Source organism: Myotis yumanensis, unplaced genomic scaffold (assembly GCF_028538775.1).
Source record: "Myotis yumanensis isolate MYYU_CA2020_CCGP unplaced genomic scaffold, mMyoYum1.0.hap1 SCAF_5, whole genome shotgun sequence".
In the NCBI taxonomy this organism is placed as follows: Eukaryota; Metazoa; Chordata; class Mammalia; order Chiroptera; family Vespertilionidae; genus Myotis; species Myotis yumanensis.
The window spans coordinates 228,427-246,520 of record NW_027223756.1 but is presented as its reverse complement, the minus strand read 5'-3'; the positions used below and the strand labels follow the sequence as shown (position 1 = coordinate 246,520).

At 65.5% G+C, this 18,094-nt stretch overlaps 1 protein-coding gene across 4 annotated transcripts; it reads left to right on the top strand.

Annotated features, from left to right (window-relative positions):
• The first annotated feature begins 78 nt into the window (after nucleotides 1-78).
• On the top strand, nucleotides 79-17,608 carry PDGFA (platelet derived growth factor subunit A). 4 transcript variants are annotated; one of them, XR_011471471.1, is made up of 9 exons: nucleotides 866-884; nucleotides 1,769-1,898; nucleotides 3,285-3,381; nucleotides 7,857-7,961; nucleotides 9,589-9,776; nucleotides 14,190-14,316; nucleotides 14,870-14,937; nucleotides 15,448-16,218; nucleotides 16,546-17,608. XR_011471471.1 is itself a non-coding variant. In XM_070414218.1 (8 exons), the coding sequence occupies exons 2-7, from the start codon at nucleotides 1,836-1,838 to the stop codon at nucleotides 14,923-14,925; spliced, it is 636 nt and encodes a 211-aa protein (XP_070270319.1). In that variant the 5' UTR covers nucleotides 79-97; nucleotides 1,769-1,835; the 3' UTR covers nucleotides 14,926-14,937; nucleotides 16,546-17,608. The 4 variants fall into 4 exon arrangements, 3 of the variants coding, with proteins under 3 accessions (XP_070270319.1, XP_070270316.1, XP_070270318.1); XM_070414218.1 differs by lacking the exons at nucleotides 866-884; nucleotides 15,448-16,218 and adding an exon at nucleotides 79-97; XM_070414215.1 differs by lacking the exon at nucleotides 15,448-16,218.
• The last annotated feature ends 486 nt before the right edge of the window (nucleotides 17,609-18,094 follow it).

The following is an 18,094-nucleotide window of genomic DNA, read 5'->3' as shown; positions in this document are numbered from 1 at the left end:
CTCTCGTCCTGAACTTGGCTCCCGCCCGAGGGACGAGGGACAAGCACTGGCGGGCGACAGGGTCGACGCGGGTTCCTAACCCACCTGGTCGAGGCGGGTGAGTCCTCCGGGTCCGGGCGCACCCACCTTTCGTGGAGGCGAGCGGTCCAGCCGCGCACTGGCCTCGCCTCCCCGCTGGTGCTGCCCCCGCACCTCCGCGTCGCGCCCAGGCGAGAGGTGGCGCTCTGTGCGCCCCGCGGATCCGTCGTCCGAGGCCCACACTCTCTCCGGGGGTTCCCGACGAGCGGCTCCCTTCCCCACCATCCCCTCGAGTTCCCGGCTCAGGCCGCGGCCCGGCCTTCCACGCGGGAGTGGGGACTTGGGGGGCCCTGCAGCCCCCGGGCGCTCCCGCACCTCGGGATGTGGGTGGAGGCTCCGCATTCAGACGGCCCAGGCACCGGGTCGTGGGCGGGGGCGCGTGGCCGCCGCCAGGTGAGTGCCCAGCAGCGCCCCGAACCCCGCCCCACTTTCCACCACGGCCTCACTCCCCTCCTTTTATGGCGAGGGCGGGGGGGGGGGGGGGGCCCTGGGTCCCAGCGTGGAGAGGCCGGAGCGCCGCGCGGGGCGGCCTGCTTTTGCCCTTTTTGGCGTCGCAGCTCCGGCGCTGCCCTCGGCTGCCGCTGGGGCCGAGGCGAGTCGGCTTCTGCGCGGCCTCCTCCCTCCCGGCCGGGACCGCGGGACCGCAGCGGGCGCAGGGGGTGGGCGAGGCCGCGGGAGGGGCGCGGCCCCCGCGGCTGTGCTCGGAGCGGGCGCGAGGTTTGGATGGGTTTCCCTGCCCGCGTGAGCGCGTGTGTGTGCTCCGTGCGGCGGCGGCCGGGCCCGTGCGGCCCCCGCGTGCTTCCGAGGTGCGGGTCCCGGGCCAGGAATCCGGGGGAGGCGGGAGGGAGGGGGCGGGGGAGGGGCGCGGCGGCGGCGCTATAACCCCCTCCCCGCCGCCGGCCGGCTCCACACGCGCGCCCCGAGGAGCCCGCACCACTCCCGCGAGCCGGGCCTGTCCGCGCCTGTCCCTCTGCCGGTGGCGGCTGCCGCCCGGCTCGGTCCTGCGCCCGCCCTCAGGCCCGCGCGGCGAGGCCCCGTGCGGCCGGCGGCGGCTGCCCGGCTCGGGCCGGCGGAGGGCGGAGCACGGCGCGGAGCCGAGGGCGCGCCGCGGAGGGGCGCACGCAGGCCGCCGGGCCGCGCTGTGCTGGGCCGCGCCGTGCCCGGCCTGGCGGCGGCAGCGGCGGCGGCGGCGGCGCCGAAAAGAGGCCGGAGGCAAGCGCGGGGCCGACGGTGGGCGCGCAGGGCGGCCCGCAGCCCGCAGAGCGCGCGAGCCCGAGGCCGAGCCTGGCCGGGCGTCCAGACAGGTGATGGGTGGTGCGGCGGCGGCGGCGGCTCCGGCGGCTCCGGCCTCGCTCCTGGCTCCCTCCCGGGGCTGATGCCCGCAAACCTGCAGAATTCCCGGCCAGGTCGCTCCTAAAGCTGCGCCCGGGAGCGAGCGCGGCGGCGGCCAGCACCGGGGACACACCAAGGAAGAAGCCCAGCCCCCGCCCTCCGCCCCTTCCGTCCCCACCCCCTACCGGCGGCCCAGGAGGATCCCGGCGCGACGGGCGCGCACTCCTGCTCCTCCTCCTCGCCGCGCTGCCTCCTCTGCACTCGCTGCTCGCGCCGGGCGCGCTCCGCCTGCTCGCCGCTCCGCGCCACCCTCCGGGCCGCGCTCCCTGAGGGATGGTACTGAATCTCGCCGCCACAGGAGCCCGGCTGGAGTGCCCGCCCCGCGGCCTCGCCTCCTCGCCGAGCCGCCAGCGCCTCGGGACGCGATGAGGACCTGGGCTTGCCTGCTGCTCCTCGGCTGCGGATACCTCGCCCATGCCCTGGCCGAGGTAGGTGCCACCCCGCCCCGGACCCTCTGACTGCCGGGCGCACGCCCCCTGCAGTCGCCCGCGGCCGGGGCGCCCTGGATCGGCGCTGCAGGGCGCGTTTTGATTTCGGCTGGGTGCTCGGTTTTAAAATTTTCCCAACTGGCTTCTATTTTCCGCCGGAGCGTGCTGGTGAGTTTCCAGCGTGTGGCGTCGCTCTGCCGAGGAGGGACGAGTGGCGGCAGGGTGGACGAGCGGGGAGAAACTTCGGGGGGCGCGGGCTCCTCTCCGGGGAGGGAACCCGGGCGCGGCGGGCAATGCAGTGTCGGGGTGCGGGGACCGCGGAAGGGGGTGTGTGTGAGCCGGTGGAGCCGGGGAGGGGGAAGAGCGGCCGGGAAGCAGGTAGGGGCCCCCGGCGGTCCGGGTGGGCAGCGCGGAGCCGCAGCTCCGGGTACCCGGAGGCCAAGCCTGGCTGAGCGCTGGGCCGGCGCAGTCCCGCCCGCCTGGGCCTGCTTACAGGTGGCTGAGCAGGGCGAGCCGGGCCGGCGCCCGCGCCCGCCCCGAGCTGGCGTCTTCCCCCACCCCTCGCCCCCATCTCCGATCCCGAATCCCGGGAGCTCGCTGTGATCAATGACTCTGTCCAGCCCCCCGTCGTGGGAACTTAGTGCTGGAGACCCCCAGCAGCCCCCCAGGCCCTTTAAAAATCGGGGCGGAGTGGGGGAGGCTGAGCGGTGGGGGTTGTCTGGGCAGGGACCCGGGAGCCGCCGGAGGGAGAGATTTAACCCTCACATCCCTGCAGCCTCCCCCGGCCGCCGGCTGGATTTGGGGCGTCCTCGGCGGCGCTAGGGCCGCAGCGGGTGGGGCGCTGAGTGTGGGTGTGGGTGTGTGTGCGTGTGGGAGCCCGAGACCCTCTCCCCGCAGGGTCTCCGGTTCCGGGGGGAAACCCAAGCCCCGGCTGGACTGGATTAAAGTGTTAGGGCTGCCGTGACTCCCGGCGCCCATCCGTGACGCATTTCAACTTGAGCTTCTGCATGTTGATTTCACTCCAGAATCAGAAACTCCCGGGCCCCTCGCGGCCCCCAGGCCGCCTGTAACTGACACCCCGCGCGGAGGGGCTGGAATCGGGGGTGGGGGGCTTTGGTTTGAAAATTTAAAGGCGGGGCGGGCTTTTTTTTTTTTTTTGCAGAGGGCAGACATGGATGGGGCCGGGTAATTTGGGGTCTCCGCTGCCCCACCCTCGACCTCCCGCTCCACGGCCAGGGCGGGGGTCGGGTGGCCTCCGGTGCGAGGTGCTCACGTGGGGCGGGGCCGGGAGCCGTCTGGGGCGGGGGCGCGCGCTCGGGGCGGGGGGCGGGGGGCGCGAGCCGGCGGGCCGGCCCGGGCTGACCGTGTGTGTGGCTCTGCTTGCAGGAGGCCGAGATCCCCCGCGAGCTGATCGAGCGGCTGGCGCACAGCCAGATCCACAGCATCCGGGACCTCCAGCGACTCCTGGAGATAGACTCCGTAGGTAAATCGCGCCCCTGCCCTCGCGCGCGGGGAGGGCGCGGGGAGGGAGTGCGCCCCGCGCGGCCTCCTGCGTTCGGGTTCGGCCGCCTCCCGCGCTCGGGCCGGGCGCCCGGAGGAGCGCACCGAAAGGTCAGAATCCAATCCCGGGCCATAAAAGCCCAGGCGGATGAGTCAGGAGTTTCTCTTCCAATCACCACTTTCTCTCCCGCCGCGCCGCGGGCTGCGCGCTCGCCCGGAGCTTGTTTTCGCCTTTAAGGAACTTGCCGCGTGTGTCACGGGGAGTTCAGCCACATAGAGGGCGCCGGTGCCCGGCCAGGTGCGCCCGCCTGCGGCCTGCCCTCCAGCCGGGAGGAGGGGTGGGAGCCGCCGGCCCGGGGCACAGCCCTAGCGGTGGGCGGGGTCGCAGGCTGGGCGGGTGACCCGGTGGCGCGGGGGGGGGGGGGGGGGGGGGGTCCCTGTGCGTCCCCAAGAGCTTGCCCACTCCTGCCCGAGGCTGCGCTTTTCTGGTCCCGGAGGCCCTGTCTTCTCTGTTTTCACGAGGCAGTAAAAAGGTGCCCCCGGGACAGACACATCTGGCGTTTGGGGACTATTTCGGGGCTGGCCCTCGGGCCCTGGAGCCCAGCCCTGCAGACCGTTTATCTGGGAGGCGGACAGGACACGCTCTGGTGTCTGGACCGGCACAGATCGGGGACCGGGTGGCTGGTGAAGGGGAGCAGGGGGTGTTGGGTGGCTTTGCCGGGGTGGGGGCCAGGAAGAAGCCGGTCTAGCGTGGGAACAACACTCCTATCTGAGGGCCTGCTGTGGACTGAAACAGGCCCCGCGTGTCCGTGTGTGTCCGTGGGAGCCGCCGGGGAGACTCAGGGAAGATCTCTCTCTGGAAAGAGGTGGGGTGGGGCATGGAGGGCAGCCACACGGCCCGGCCATTTGGAAATTTGTACCTAATTGTGGTGGCGAGGCCTGCACTGTTTTCATTTCGTGCCAAGACCGTCTTCGCGCGGCCGCGGGGCCTGTGTCTCCTGACCCAGGAAATCCTCTGGCCGATGCTTATCGCAGGGGTAGGGTTTCACTGGGAGATCAGATGGGGCCGGGGAGTGTTATCTGCTCCTTGATGTGTAGCCCTGGGGAGAAGGGTTTGTTTTGGGGGAGCCAGGAAGGCGGGTCCCTGTGGATTTGGGGGTGGGGCCCCCCAGAGAGAGCTCCCCGCTCTCTGTTTTCTTTTTCTGGCTCGAGGGTGGGAAGGCCTGAGGAGCCGCATCCCGGCGGGAGGGCTGTGGGACGCCCTGGAAATGGGAAATGGGCCATCGACGCTCTGCAGGCCCCATTCTTATTCTGTCTGTGCAGCCCCGCCCCCCTCCCCGCCCCCACGGAGAATGCAGTGCCGGGGGCTCTCCTGCCGGGGCCTCCGGGCCCAGAGCCTCCGGGGCGAGGGGAGGGGGTCTCAACCGGGATTCACCAGTTAGTTCTCTGCTGGTTTCGAATTGCCCCTCATAAAAAGCCCCAGGGGCTCCCCTCCCCTCGAACCCCCAAGGAGGGGCGGCTGGCTCACCTGCCCTTGCCTACCTGTCAGACTTTCCTGCCGGGAGATTTGGGGTGAGAGGAGGGCAGGGCCTCCCTTGCTCACTATCGCACCCCTAGGGGGTCCTTTGTGACCCACACCCCAGAGTATTTACCCTGGTCGCCTCCTCCCCTTTCTCAGACCTGGAAGCTGAAAACCAGAGAAGACCATGGCCTCTGGCTGAGCACAGGGCTGCACCTGTTGCTTCTAGAGCTGCCGGGAGGGTCCCCCAACCCCTGTTCCCGCCCAGAGTGGAGAGTGGGCCACAGCGGGCTGCTGGGAAGGCTGTGAGCAGCTGTGGAGGATCAAACCGCCCCTCAGGCCATTGCCAGCCCCGCTGGGGTCAGTGGGGAGGGGCTGGGTGTGGAGACGCACCCCCCTTTCCGCCAGGGGGTGTTTCCAAGTCGACCCGAGTGGGAGGCCAAACCCCAGGAATCAGAAATGAGTGTTTTTAAACAAAGTGGCTCCTCCCTCCTGTGGACGGAGCTTTGTGATTGGCATGTGGGGTTTTGGGCTCCTCCCAGTGACCGGCTGCGTTCCCATTTCACAGGTGAGACACTGAGCCTGCAGCTCCTGGGAGGTGTGGTTGGAGGCCCTGAGGCATAGGGTTCCCTCACTGAGCCTGTGAATTCATTCTGAGTGTGCGGAGAAGGGGAGTCGATTTCTCATGTGCGCGCTTGTGTGTGTGTGTGAGTGTGTGAGTGTGTGTGTGTGTGTGAGTGTGTGAGTGTGTGTGTGTGTGTGAGTGAGTGTGTGTGTGAGTGTGTGTGAGTGAGTGTGTGTGTGTGTGTGAGTGTGTGTGTGTGTGTGTGTGTGTGTGTGAGTGTGTGAGTGTGTGTGTGTGTGTGAGTGAGTGTGTGTGTGAGTGTGTGTGAGTGAGTGTGTGTGTGTGTGTGAGTGTGTGTGTGTGTGTGTGTGTGAGTGAGTGTGTGTGTGAGTGTGTGTGTGTGTGTGTGAGGGAGTGTGTGTGTGGAGTTGGGGCCTGTTTGTCCAGTGGCCCGAGCTTTGTTCTGAGCTGTCTGGCCCAGTGCCCGCGGGTCATTGAGTAAGCGATACATAAAGATCCCATCTCGGGCCATTAACTCTGCTCCAGGACTGAAGGCCTGAGGACCCGTGGCTGTGCCTGGAAGACAAAAGGGAAGCCACGGGTTACCTGTCCTCCGAGCTGCCGCTCTAAGTCACTGGCGGGCGTGAGGCTGCCCCGTGCCGCAGTCCCTGCCGCAGTCCGGCGGGTGTGCTGACCACCCATCGTGCTGGGCGGAGGGTGGGCTTGTCTGACCAGAAGCCATTTCTGCCGCCTCTTGTCTCCAAGCCGGGTCAGATTTCCGCTGGTGGGTGAGCGGGGAGGCCCCTGCCTCTGCTTATGGGGCTGGAGGAGGGAGGCGTGGGCGGCGGTGAGGCTGAGCGGGGACACAGGGTCCTGTCAGAGGTGTCCTGTTTGTCATGCCTCCTCGTGGGCCTCCGTTTCCTTAGGCCCAGAGGGGTGCAGTGCCCCCTGCACACACGGGGGGACTGCGTGTTGAAGTCAGCGGTCAGCAACGGGCTGTGGAAAGGCGCCGGGGACGGTGCTGATTCTCTCCGCCAAGGATGGACCGGCTGCTCCCTGCTCCCCGGTTCAGCGATGGCAGGAGGGCCACCACGGACGTGACTCATGAATGTCCCTCTCTTTGTGAAAGCGCTTCTGGTAGCAGTTGGCTGCTGGGAAATTCTTACAGCATGAGTAGTTCTGTTCTGGCTTATTTTGGGTCTCGAAGAAACAGTGGTCGTGGAACATCGAGTCACTGGAAGTGAAAAGTTGGGTTCCGCTCAGACTTCAAAGCGCGAGTCCCTTGCCCTCGGCCCCGCGGGCACGGTGCTCGTTCTTGGTTTAGAACGAGTGGGCAGTGTCCGGGCCTCGTGGGGCCAGAGTGCGCCTGGAGGGCGAGGAGGGGCCGGCGGGGGTCTTTGTGCGGCTGCTGACTTCTCAGGACTCCTGCCCCTGGTCCTCTACTGGGAGGGGGATGGAGGGCAGGAGTGGCAAAGCCCCCAGCTGGGTCTGGGCAAAGGCAGGAAGGCCAGCTGACCCACCTTTTCCCTCATTCCTCTGAGAGACCTGGGGGCCCTGGGGAGGAGAGGCTGGGGGGGTGTGTGTTTGGGGGGCTCTCGCCAGCCCGGGGGACTAGGGTCCAGTTCTGATTGGAGCTCTGGGGCCCCCACCCCGACAGCATGCTTTGGGGTCCTGGCCCTCAGGGACTTGGGGGCCGAGGCCTTTTCTTCCTGCAAGTGCCTGTGTCTGCCCGTCACAGGCCTCCCCGCTCAGTCCTGCAGCTGCTCCCCACTCAGCTCAGTGGGGGCTCGCTCCCCTCTCGTGTTTCTTGGGGGGTCTCCGCCTCAGTGGACTTGCTTCGGGAACAGTGGGGTTTGCTGTCTCCATTGCCTCCAAGGCTAGGACGCTCCGTGAGGGTCGGGTAAGGGGGGGGGCGGGGGCGAGAGATGCAGGCACCTCCAGCAGCACCCGCCTTGCTGTCCTCCGTTCAGCCCCTTCCAAGGGGCCGTCTGGGAGGTGGGCCCAGCTGGGAGCCACTCGCCTGTGGGTTCTGGGTCTGTGGACCCAGAGGACCGGCCTTTGGCTTCCCTACCTGGTCAGCCCTCACCTGGGCATCCTGGGAGGAGGCGCCATAGGGGACACCCTGCCCTCCCCACAAGTCCACAGCTTTGCTGCGCAGTGCGGCGAGGGCACCACACGTGGGGGACTCCGTGTAGGCTTTGCGGGGTCGGTGGGGTGCCGGGCATCCCCTGCACATCCGGACATTCCCCGTGAGGGAATGGAAGCCTCCCAGGGGACCCTCTGTCTTGGGGAGTGAGGGTGGGGCTGAGCTGCAGGAGGTGCTGTGGTCGGGCCTGGGGGGCAGCTGGTCACCGTGTCCTCTTTGTACCTTCAGGGGCCGAGGATGCTCTGGAAAGCAGCCTGAGGGCCCACGGGGGCCACGCCCCCAAGCACACGCCCGAGAAGCGGCCTGTGCCCGTGCGGAGGAAGAGAAGCATTGGTGAGTGAGGGGCCGGGGGCTGGGGGGCCGGAGCGGGGCCCGAGGCAGCTTCCCTCCTTCCTCCTCCAAACAAAGGCCCAGCCTGCTCAGGGGCCCCTCCCCGCTGCAGGGGTGTCTCCCTGCCCAGCCCGACCCTGCCTGCCGAGAGCCCCTGGAGAGGGAGCCGTCATAAATTCCTTAAGTGCCGGTCTTGTTGGGGCCTGCTCCCGGGAGGCCGCGCTGGAAGACGCTGAGTTTCATTTCGTTCGTCATGCGGAGCCCGGGCGCTCCTGGCTGCGTGGGGGCCCCTTCGTGCCCGCACCACCTCCCCCCGCCCCCGCCCCCGCCCCCCCCCTCGGCTCCTGGGGCTCCACATCGGCCTGGGTTTGGGGGTGTTGGTTCTTGTCCGTCACACAGAGCAGCCCAGGTCTGCTCACGTTGGAGCTCGGAGGGGCTCTGCACCTTCCTGCCCTGGGGGTGCAGTCGGGCCGTGGGGCTGCCTGCTTCGCGCGGGCTCCGCCTGGCCCTGGGCAGGTGACCCCCACCCCAGCTTTAGCCCCTCCGAGAAGGGTCCTGTGGCTTCTCCCGCTGAGCATGGTGTGTGGGTGTGACTCCTGGCTCAGGTAGTCAGGCCTCCCCAGTGATGTTCGCTGTGTTGTGACCACGTAGGTCACGTCCTTGCAGCAGCCGGGCTCCCTGGAGGGTGCGGGTCCAATCCAGCCAGGAGGGGCCTCCTCGAGTAAAACAAGGGGCTGGGCCAAAGGCCTCTCCCGGCTCCACCCCAGCCCATCTGGTCCAGTTCCCCTGCGCTTCCCTGGTGGGGGTGGGGGGTGGGGGTGGGGCAGCAGTGGGGTGGCTTATTCTCGTGGCGCAGGTCCCTGCTGGGTCTCCCAGGCTCCCCGAGGTCTTCCCACCCGTGTGAGGAGGGCGTAGCAGCTGACACGGGCGGAGACAGAGGACGGTCCTCCGTCTGCAGGGTCGTGCCCCCTCCGTGCTGGCCTCTGGGCTCGTGCGAGCCCGGGGTGTGCGAGTGGGTGCTGGGGCCGTGGTGGGCCCTGCACGCTGGGGGGGCTCCTTCCAGTCTGGCCCTAGGGTCCCGGGGCCCCCGAGTGTTGCTGGAGGCAGCTTCGGTGGGTGGTCGCAGACCCTGCTGGCGGGGCTCCCTGGGCACGTGTCTGGGGTCCGGGGGTGGGTTTCTCGTCTGTCGGTCCCACCCCGTGTCCTGTCCGTAAGGCTTCGGGCTGGACCGTGGACGTGCGAGGAGCACAGAGCAGAAGAGATCCAGGTCCTCCTTGGTGGGCTCGGGGGCTGGGTGTCCGGGCCTGGCGTCTCCCATGTCCCTTCCTGCTGTGCCGGCCGTGTGACCCCTCCTTCCCTCTGCCAGCCGTGTCCTCCCCTGGATTCTCCCCACTGGGCCCTCGAGCCCCTGCTCATCCTGGGACAGCTCAGCGACCCCTGTGGGGTGTGGGGACCTGGGGCTGTGACGTGTCCCATTGGAGGAAGCAGCAGCTGCACGCCCGGTTGCCCAGCCCCAGCCCCAGCCCCAGCCCCAGCCCCAGCCCCCGGAGGGGCTGCAGCCCTGGCTCGGGGGGTGGGACGGTCAGTGGACAGGCATGGCCTCCACACTCACCAGGCTCTCCCTCTGCAGAGGAAGCCGTCCCCGCCGCCTGCAAGACCAGGACGGTCATTTATGAGATACCTCGGAGCCAGGTGGACCCCACATCCGCCAACTTCCTGATCTGGCCGCCGTGCGTGGAGGTGAGACGCTGCACCGGCTGCTGCAACACCAGCAGCGTCAAGTGCCAGCCGTCCCGCGTGCACCACCGCAGCGTCAAGGTGAGCCCAGCGTGGCTGCCCGGCACCTGCAGCCGTCGGAGGGGCTGGGCCGCACCGGGAGGCAGGGCTGTGCAGCCGAGGGGCTCGTCTCCTGCGCTGGGCGGGTGTCTGGGGCCCCGGCATCACAGGAAACAGTTGGGGGGAAAAGTCTTCCTTCATGGAGGCACCTTGGTGGGGGCTGGGTGCTTGGCAGGTGGGGTTGGGTCCCCTCAGCCTGCACGGCCCCTGGGCATGTTGCCTGTAAATCGGGGAGGGCACCCCCCTTCCGTGGTGTCGATGGAGTGTTTCTCTGGGAGGGTCCCTCTGGGGCTGCTGCAAGGCCACGCCTCCCTTGTTTCAGGAGGGACAGGTGGCTGGGGCCGAGCGAGCCCTCCTCTTCCCCAGGCTGGGCCGGCCGAGGTGCCCTCCAGAGCAGCACTGAGGGGGCGGTGCAGGAAGGTCACGTAGGAGTTCCCTGAGCTCCCCACCTGAGTCCTGGGGGGAAATTCTGCTCCTTCAGGTCCCTCCAGGTGGCCAGTGGCTGGCAGCTCCTCTTGGGACCTGGGTCCCCGCTCCGGCCGCACTAACCTCATCTGTAAAATGGGTCTGAAGCTGGGCAACTGGGTGTCTGGGCTGGGAAACTAGAGCGCCAGCCCTTTAGGAAGGGGAGAGGGTTGGAGGGAGACTCGGGGCACCTCCTGGCTTCTCGGGGGTGAGGCTGAGGCTGTGAGGCCAGTGGCTCCCTGTCTGGGCTCTGGGGTGTGGGTCCTTCCTGGGCAGCTGGCCTGTGCCCCCCGCTGAGCCTCCCTGGCAGGTGCACCCACCCTCCTGGGTGGAAGGTGTCCGTCGGGGTGTGTGAACTCACTCCTTGACTATGTGTTACTTCAAGCCCTCGGTGCCCTGCTGTCCACCCCGGTGTCGGCCCCGCCCCCTTGTGAGGTGCAGGGGGAAACTTCCTCAGGGAGGACCACTCTCGGCCGGCCCCCTGTCACATGAGAAGGCCTTTTAGACCCAAACCTGGGGCCTCCCTGGCCTCGGGGCCCAGGGCGCGGAGGCTGAGAAAGCACATTCCACGGCCCGAGGCCCACGGCCACACACAAGGTGCTCCCAAGGCCGGGAGCGCTGGCCGGCGCTGGCCCCTCGCACTGCTCCCGGGTGGGGTCCTGGCGCAGACACCGGCAGCAGGGAGGGTGGCAGCAGGGTGGGTGGGTGGGGCCGGCCCTCCCGGGAGGGCGCGTCTCTGCCTGGGGCTCAGGGGGGTGGCGGAGCTGGACCAGGGCCTCCCTCTGGGGCCTTCATCGCCCCAGCGGGGTCATGGTCAGCCCGGGAGGGGCCGGGAACTCCATCCTGCAGCTGGTTCCGCCCGCGCCCTGCCCTGCTCTGCCCTGCCCACCCTTCGAGGGCTGGCAGGACAACATCCGGCCCAGACACTGGGGTTCTGGCTGAAAGGGGACAGAAGGTCGGTGGGAACAGGGGGCCATTGTGAGCGGCCGTTCCACTCCGTCTGGGTGGAGGCCGAGCCGGCCCTCGGCTCCGAGGCCGAGTCCTGGATGGGCCGCGGGCAGGTGGGAGTCCTGGGGGGTGGCTCCTCCCTGGCTTTCTGGCTTCCCAGCCTTTGGAGTCACGAAGGCGTCTTATAAACGGAGATAGCAGTCCGGCTGGGCGTGGTCACCCTCTGGGGCCCAGGAGAGTGAACTTGGCCGAAACCTGCCAACTGGCCCCAGGTCCTGGGTGCCTGGACGTGCTGGGGTCAAAGGCCAGCCCCCTACGCGCATCCCCATGAGGTCACAGGTGTGGGCCTGGAGCAGGGCTCACCCCTCCTCAGGGACCTGGCTCCCCTACCCCTGCAGCAGCTTGATGGCAACATCTGGGAGCAGGGACCCCAGGCCCCCCGCAGGCCCCCCAGGGTAGGTAGGGACACTCAGAGGTAGGCTGGGGCCCAGGGGTCCACTTCCCTGAGCTGGGCTTGCTGTGGTCAGTGCTTGCTGTCCACTCCCTAACTGGCTTCCCTGAGGAGCATGTCCTTGTTCGGCCACCGTGTGGGCCGACCCCGGGCCCTGTCCCCAGGTCCAGGCCTCGGGGTCAGGATGGTGGTGGCCAGGACTCTGGTGGTGTGCCCAGTGGCTCAGGCCCCGGCCCCCAGCAGAGGCCACGGTGGGTCAGGGTGAAGGAGCTGCTGTGAGCCCCTCTCGGGGAGGGAGCTGCAGGTCGGGGCGCCCGTTTTGTCTGAGGGCACGGACCAAAGTCCTTCAGTCACGAGCCTGGGCCGCCCCAGGGCTCCAGGGGCTGGGACCCAGCTCGGCTTTGCTGGGCTTCCTGGGAGGCAGGTCGGGTGGGTCCCCCTGTGGTGCCCGGGACCGGCCTCTGCGTCCTGTGGACGGAGTTAGGGGCACTTGGGGACCTCATGGCTGTATGGGTCCAGTTTAGGGCCTGGAGGTGAAGGTCTCCAGCGAGAGCCTGCGAGACCCTGGTGGGCAGGGAGGCGAACAGCTTGGGCTCGGGAAGCTGGCCATGGCCCAGGGGCACTGCCCATCAGGCCCAGGAGCCTCTGGGGTTGGCCTCGGTCCTGAGTGGCTGTGGAGCCGGGCTGGGGCACGCGGTGCCTGGAGCTGCGGGGTCCGGAGCCGTCACACCCGAGGGACGGACGTCCTCTAGTTAGGGCGTTCCCTGGTTAAGGACCAGCTCGGGGCCCCTGCTGTTTCCAGGTCCAGGCCTCCTCCCAGCAAAAGAACAAGCCTTGTCTGCTGCCTCAGTTCCCTCATCTGTAAAGTGGGGGTGCTTGAGCCCTCGGTGGCTGTGAGCCTCACAGTGACTCACACAAGGGGTTCGGTCAGTGCTGGGCATCACGGAGGCTGCTCTGCCCTGACGCTGCCAGTCAGTCAGGACGTAACCTGGTGGCGTCCCCTGCGGGCGTGGCTCTCCCCAGTCCTCCTGGGGGCATCCTGCCTCGTGGCAGTCCCTCCTGGTGAGCGGCAAGAGCTCAAGCCTCCCCTGTCTGGAGGGGGTGGCGTCCGTCCCCGCTGGACTCTGGGGTGCATCAGTCGTGGGGAGTTGGGATGTTTGTTCTATACGGTGCAAACAGGGGGGGAAGGGAGGAGGGACATGGGGACCCCACTTGGGCTCCTGTGTGGGTCTGGGGCTGGGTTACGGGAACGGGGGGCTCTAGGGCGTAAATGTCTCGTCTGTGGGCCTGGCTGGTGTGGAGGATGCTTCTGAGAATTTAACATTCACAGCATGTTTTGGGGGGACATGTGCCATTTCCTGCCTGGACAGAGGTGCGGGCGCCCGGACCCCGAGCAGGCCCAGAAGCAGGTGCGTCGTAAATCGCTGCTTGTTTCTCTGACAAAAACGGGCATGGGAAGCGGCCAGTGTTGTGTGCGCTTCGCCGGGGGACTGGCAGGAGGTGTTTCTGGAATGTCTACCTCCCACCCACCCCCCGTGGTGGAGAACGCCTTGCCCCATTATGCCCGGGAGTCTGGGGGTCTCGGGGTCTTGGCTGAGCTGGGTTCCAGAGTCAGCCCCACACTGGAAACTGGGGAGGCCCGGGAGCAGGAGGCCCGGCTCGGCCCAGGCTCCCCCATAACAACCAGGGACACGTTGGGGAGCGTGGCCCTTGGCCCCAGATGCACCTAAAACACAGAATCAAACACCTTCCCTCACCACCACTCTCCCGCCCCTCTCGCCCCCACCCCAGCGCCCACCTTGAAGCACATCCTTCAGACCCACTGGCACGCATGTGGGGTTTATTTTTTAAATATATTTTTATTGATTTCAGAGAGGGAGAGAGAGAGAGAAACATCAGTGATGAGAGAGAATCATTGATTGGCTGCCTCCTGCGCACCCCCCACTAGGGATCGAGCCCACAACCCAGGCATGTGCCTTTGACCAGAATCGAACCCGGGACCCTTCAGTCCACAGGCCAACACTCTATCCCAGTGGTTCTCAACCTTCCTAATGCCGCGACCCTTTAATACAGTTCCTCATGTGGTGGTGACCCCCAACCATAACATTATTTCCGTTGCTACTTCATCACTAATGTTGCTACTGTTATGAATCGTCATGTAAATATCTGATATGCAGGATGTATTTTCATTGTTACAAGTTGAACATAATTAAAGCATAGTGATTAATCACAAAAACAATATGTAATTATAGATGTGTTTTCCGATGGTCTTAGGTGACCCCCGTGAAAGGGTCGTTCGACCCCCAAAGGGGTCGCGACCCACAGGTTGAGAACCGCTGCTCTATCCACTGAGGCAAACCAGCCAGGGCTGTTAGGTTTATTTTAAGGTAAAAGAGGACCAGACCACAAACGCTGTCTGAAGCTTGTTTTCACTCCTGCCTTTCTGCTGGGAGGAGCTTTGAGGTCAGAGGTCGGAGGTCGGAGGTGGAAGGAGAGGCTCCCTCCTGCTCACGCGGGGTCTGTCTCGGCAGGTGGCCAAGGTGGAGTACATCAGGAAGAAGCCAAAGTTAAAAGAAGTGCAGGTGCGGCTGGAGGAGCACCTGGAGTGCACCTGCACGCCCACCGGCCCGAGCCCCGACTTCCGCGAGGAGGAGACAGGTGAGCTGCGCGCCCCTCCCTCTCTTCCCCGTGTCCAGGGGTCCTCGCCTGGCTGCTGGGCTGTGGTGAGCAGGGTTCTGGGGGCGGTGGGATCGGGCTGCTGTGAGCTCAGTCAGACGCTTGCTGACCGGCCAGTATGCCCTGGGGCCCTGCTGGGGCGGATTCTGCCGCCCGTGGGCCTCGGCGGGAGGCGGGCCCAGCTGTGTGGCTCTGGCAGGAGAGGTTCGAGAGGTTCAGGCTGCGGTGAGGGGGTCGGGGGGTGTGCATTCTAAGTCTCCAGCCCTGGTGGGTCGGCGGCCGGTTGGGGTAATTAGGGGAGACGTGTTTGAGGAAGGTCCCTACCCTGGTGGGAAGGCCGGTGCTGGGCCGCTGGCTGCAGCGTTGCCGGGGGGGTCCTGGCGGTGTGGCCGCCCAGGGGGCCAGGAGGTTGTGTGGCGCTGATGGATTAGGTTTCCTCCAGGAGACAAGCCGCTCGGGCGCTCGTTCCTGCAGTGCCCGCCGCCCGACAGCCCTCTCTTAGGCCCGCTCACCCTCCCTGCCCTTCTGTTAACAGGAAGGCGTAGGGAGTCAGGTAAAAAGCGGAAAAGAAAAAGGTTAAAACCCACCTAACCAGCCAACCAGGTAGGAGCCGTGGCTGGATGGGCCACGTCCCGCGGGGGGAGGCGCGATGGCTGATCACAGGGCGAATCACCACGAGGAGAGGCCGCAGCGTGATTGGCCGTGATTGGCCGTGATTGATTGGCCGTGATTGCTCTGCGAGCTTGGTGTCCAGCTGGGCTGTGGGTCCTCTGCCCCCGTCCCCGATGCCTCCCCTCCCGCCACACGGAAGCCTCATCCACGGCCCTTCTGCCCGGAGGCCCTGTTCTGGCTTCAGTCTTTTCCTTGATTGGGGGGCAAAGGCGTCTCCTGAGTGGAGTGATTGGAGTTTCCTGGGCAGCAGTGGGGGCAGCTCAGGCAGGTTACTGGCTCCATTTGACAGGTGAACACACTGAGGCTGATAGACATGGCAGGTAAGGGTTGCCGAAGGCTGAGGAGGTCTTTGAAGGTAGACGTTTGTGACTCATGGACAGACAGGGAGACCAGAGCATGCAGGGCATCTCCAGGTGTCAGCAGGGACCCTCTTCTGTCCAGGCCCGGTGCTGTCCATCCTCAGAGGTGCCTCGTGGCCCAAAATGGCTGCTAAAGCTCCAGAAATCACATCCACACTCCAGACTGAAGGAACGAGTAAGGTGGGAAGAAGGAATCTCATCCAGGGGCTCACGTTGATTGCATGGGCCACCCCCCAGCAGCAAGGGAACCCGAGAAGCAGTCTTTTAGGGACGCGAACTGCTTGCCGAAGAAAAGGGGGTCTGGGCAGCCAGCATCCGCACAGAGGAGGCGGATTCAAGCCTTCCTGGTGTTGGCCTGTTCGGCTCGGAGAGCCTGGTCCTTCCTCTGGCCCAGGGCATCCAGACAAGCGGTGGCAAGAGGAATTCCTGGAGACAGGTGTCTGGTTGGCAGTGTGGCTGCAGGGAGCTGCCGGGCAGGAGCTGGCGAGGCCTGTGGGCCAGGTGCCCTCGTGAGGAGCCTGGGGAGGAAAGGCCCCAGGCCATGGCGCAGGGGCTGTCCGAGCCTCTAGTCTACAGGCCCCCGGGGCCAGCTGATGACGGACCCTAACGTGAGAGGCAGGCGTCCTGCATCTGGGCTCTGGGCCTGGGTGTGGTGCAGGTGTTAGAATGAGCAGTGGACAGGTGAGGCGGCGTGGGGTGAGCTGCTCTCCGCTCAGAGCTCAGTGTACATCTGCCTGGTCAGAGACCCCTTCTGTCTGGCTGGTGGTTTCCGTCCTCAGGGTTGCCTCATGGCCCAATGTGGCTGCCAGAGCTCCAGGAATCACATCATGCCCTAGGCTGGAAGAAGAGGAAGGTGAGGAGAAAGACGAAAGAACCTTTTGGGGCCTCTTTCCCCTGTGTGAACAGTGGGGGAACGGCGCTTGCTCTCAAGCCTTCTTTTGTGAGATCCTGAGAGTCTAGTTCCAGCTCTGGTAGGATGTTACCGAAAGAGTAATGAGCCCTAGGGGGTTTGAAAAACTTCACAAAAACGTCAAATGCTAAGACTTGCCGCTGTGTGTGTACACGTGTGCGCGTTCATGTGCGTGTTCGTGAGCGTGTGCCCTTGGTGGGGTTGAGCGTTCCCTCGCTGCGTGTGCTCGTGGGCCCGCCTCTCAGTGTCTCTCTCTCCCTCTCCCTGCAGATGTGAGGTGAGGATAAGCTAGCGGCCCTTTCCCGGGACACGGATGTACATGGCGTGTTACATTCCTGAACCTACTATGTACGGTGCTTACTGCCAGCGTGCGGTCTTTGTTCTCCTCCGTGAAAAACTGTCTCCACGCGCACCCTGGAGAACAAAGAGACAGTGTACATCTGTTTAATGTGACATCAAAGCGAGTATTGTAGCGCTGGGCGAGCCGCTCAGAGCTTCCTTGTCCAAAACAGCGCGCAGAACGGAGCGGCTCCGACACGCTTCCCCGCCGCGGGGATGGAGGGCGCCTGCGGACGGCAGCAACGGACGCCACGCGGATGGACTTCTGTCCGGGGTCACAGGTGCTTTGCCAAGGACACGGGTGGACCTGCTCTTGGCGGAGGACAGGCCGCGCCGCGGCTGCCCGGGGCACAGGAGCCTCTCGGAGCCGCCGCGGCCGTAGGAGCCGCATCTCCTTGCTGTAGTGTTTAAGTCTATACCGAACCTTTCTGAGAGCCTTAAGTGGGTTTTTTTTTACACCATAAAGTGATTATTAAGCTTTCCTTTTTACTCTTCGCCTAGCTTTTTTTTTTTTTTTTTTAAATTATCTCTTGGATGACATTGACACCGGTAACACCAGGCTGCTGTAACCGCCGGGACAGCGAGACGGTACCTTTCCCAGCAGGATGCGAGCGAATGCGATGTATTAAATAAACATGGTATACCCGCCTACGAGCATTTCCTAGATGTTTCTGGCTGCACGTGCTTCCCCTGGCCCCACCTTGTTTTGCTTTTTAATTTAAGCCACATTGAGAGAACCATGCGTGAACCAATCAGCCGCCGCCCGCCTCCCGCCTCCCGCCTCCCGTCCCCAGCGCTCCTCGCTCCCGCCGGGCGTGGCCGGGGAGGCGGCTCCCCCGCTGCCCGTGTCAGGACACAACCCAAATTCTTTATTTTTGGTAAGATGTTATGCTTCCGTGTACTCAAGAGAAACGTGTGTGTGTTGCTTTTCGTTTTTGTTTTGTAAAGGTGACGTTTGTATTTTTATCTAATATGACCAGTTTTATATATCTGAGAGCCTGTTACGTTTTTTGTTGTTTTTGTTTTTTAACCAAAAGGGAAAGAAAAACACCAACAAAACCCATACACATGACACGCAATTCGTGGTCACATTTTTCTCGGTGGGTAGCTAACTTGAGTCTTGGTTTCATCTCTGGTCTCGGCCCGTGGTGGCTGCCAGGGCTCCTGGGAGGGGAGGCCACAGCCTCTGGGCCCGGGGTGTCCCTGGCCGGCCCCCCAGCAGAACTTGGGGTGCAGCCTGCTCTCGGGACCGGAACCGGGTGGGCATGGGTCAGAGGAGCCCCTTCGCCGGTGCCTGTAGCCATGGAGATGGAGGCGTCCACCCTTCAGAGCAGCCACGTGGACGAGGAGGGTGAAATGCAGAGATGGGACCTTGCTCCCCATCCTGAGGCCACACCCCAGTTGCCTGTAGGGTTGTCTCCTGTGTCTGAGTGTTTGTGGCGGGGTTTTTATAAAGAAACTAGTGGCCCGGTGCACGGAT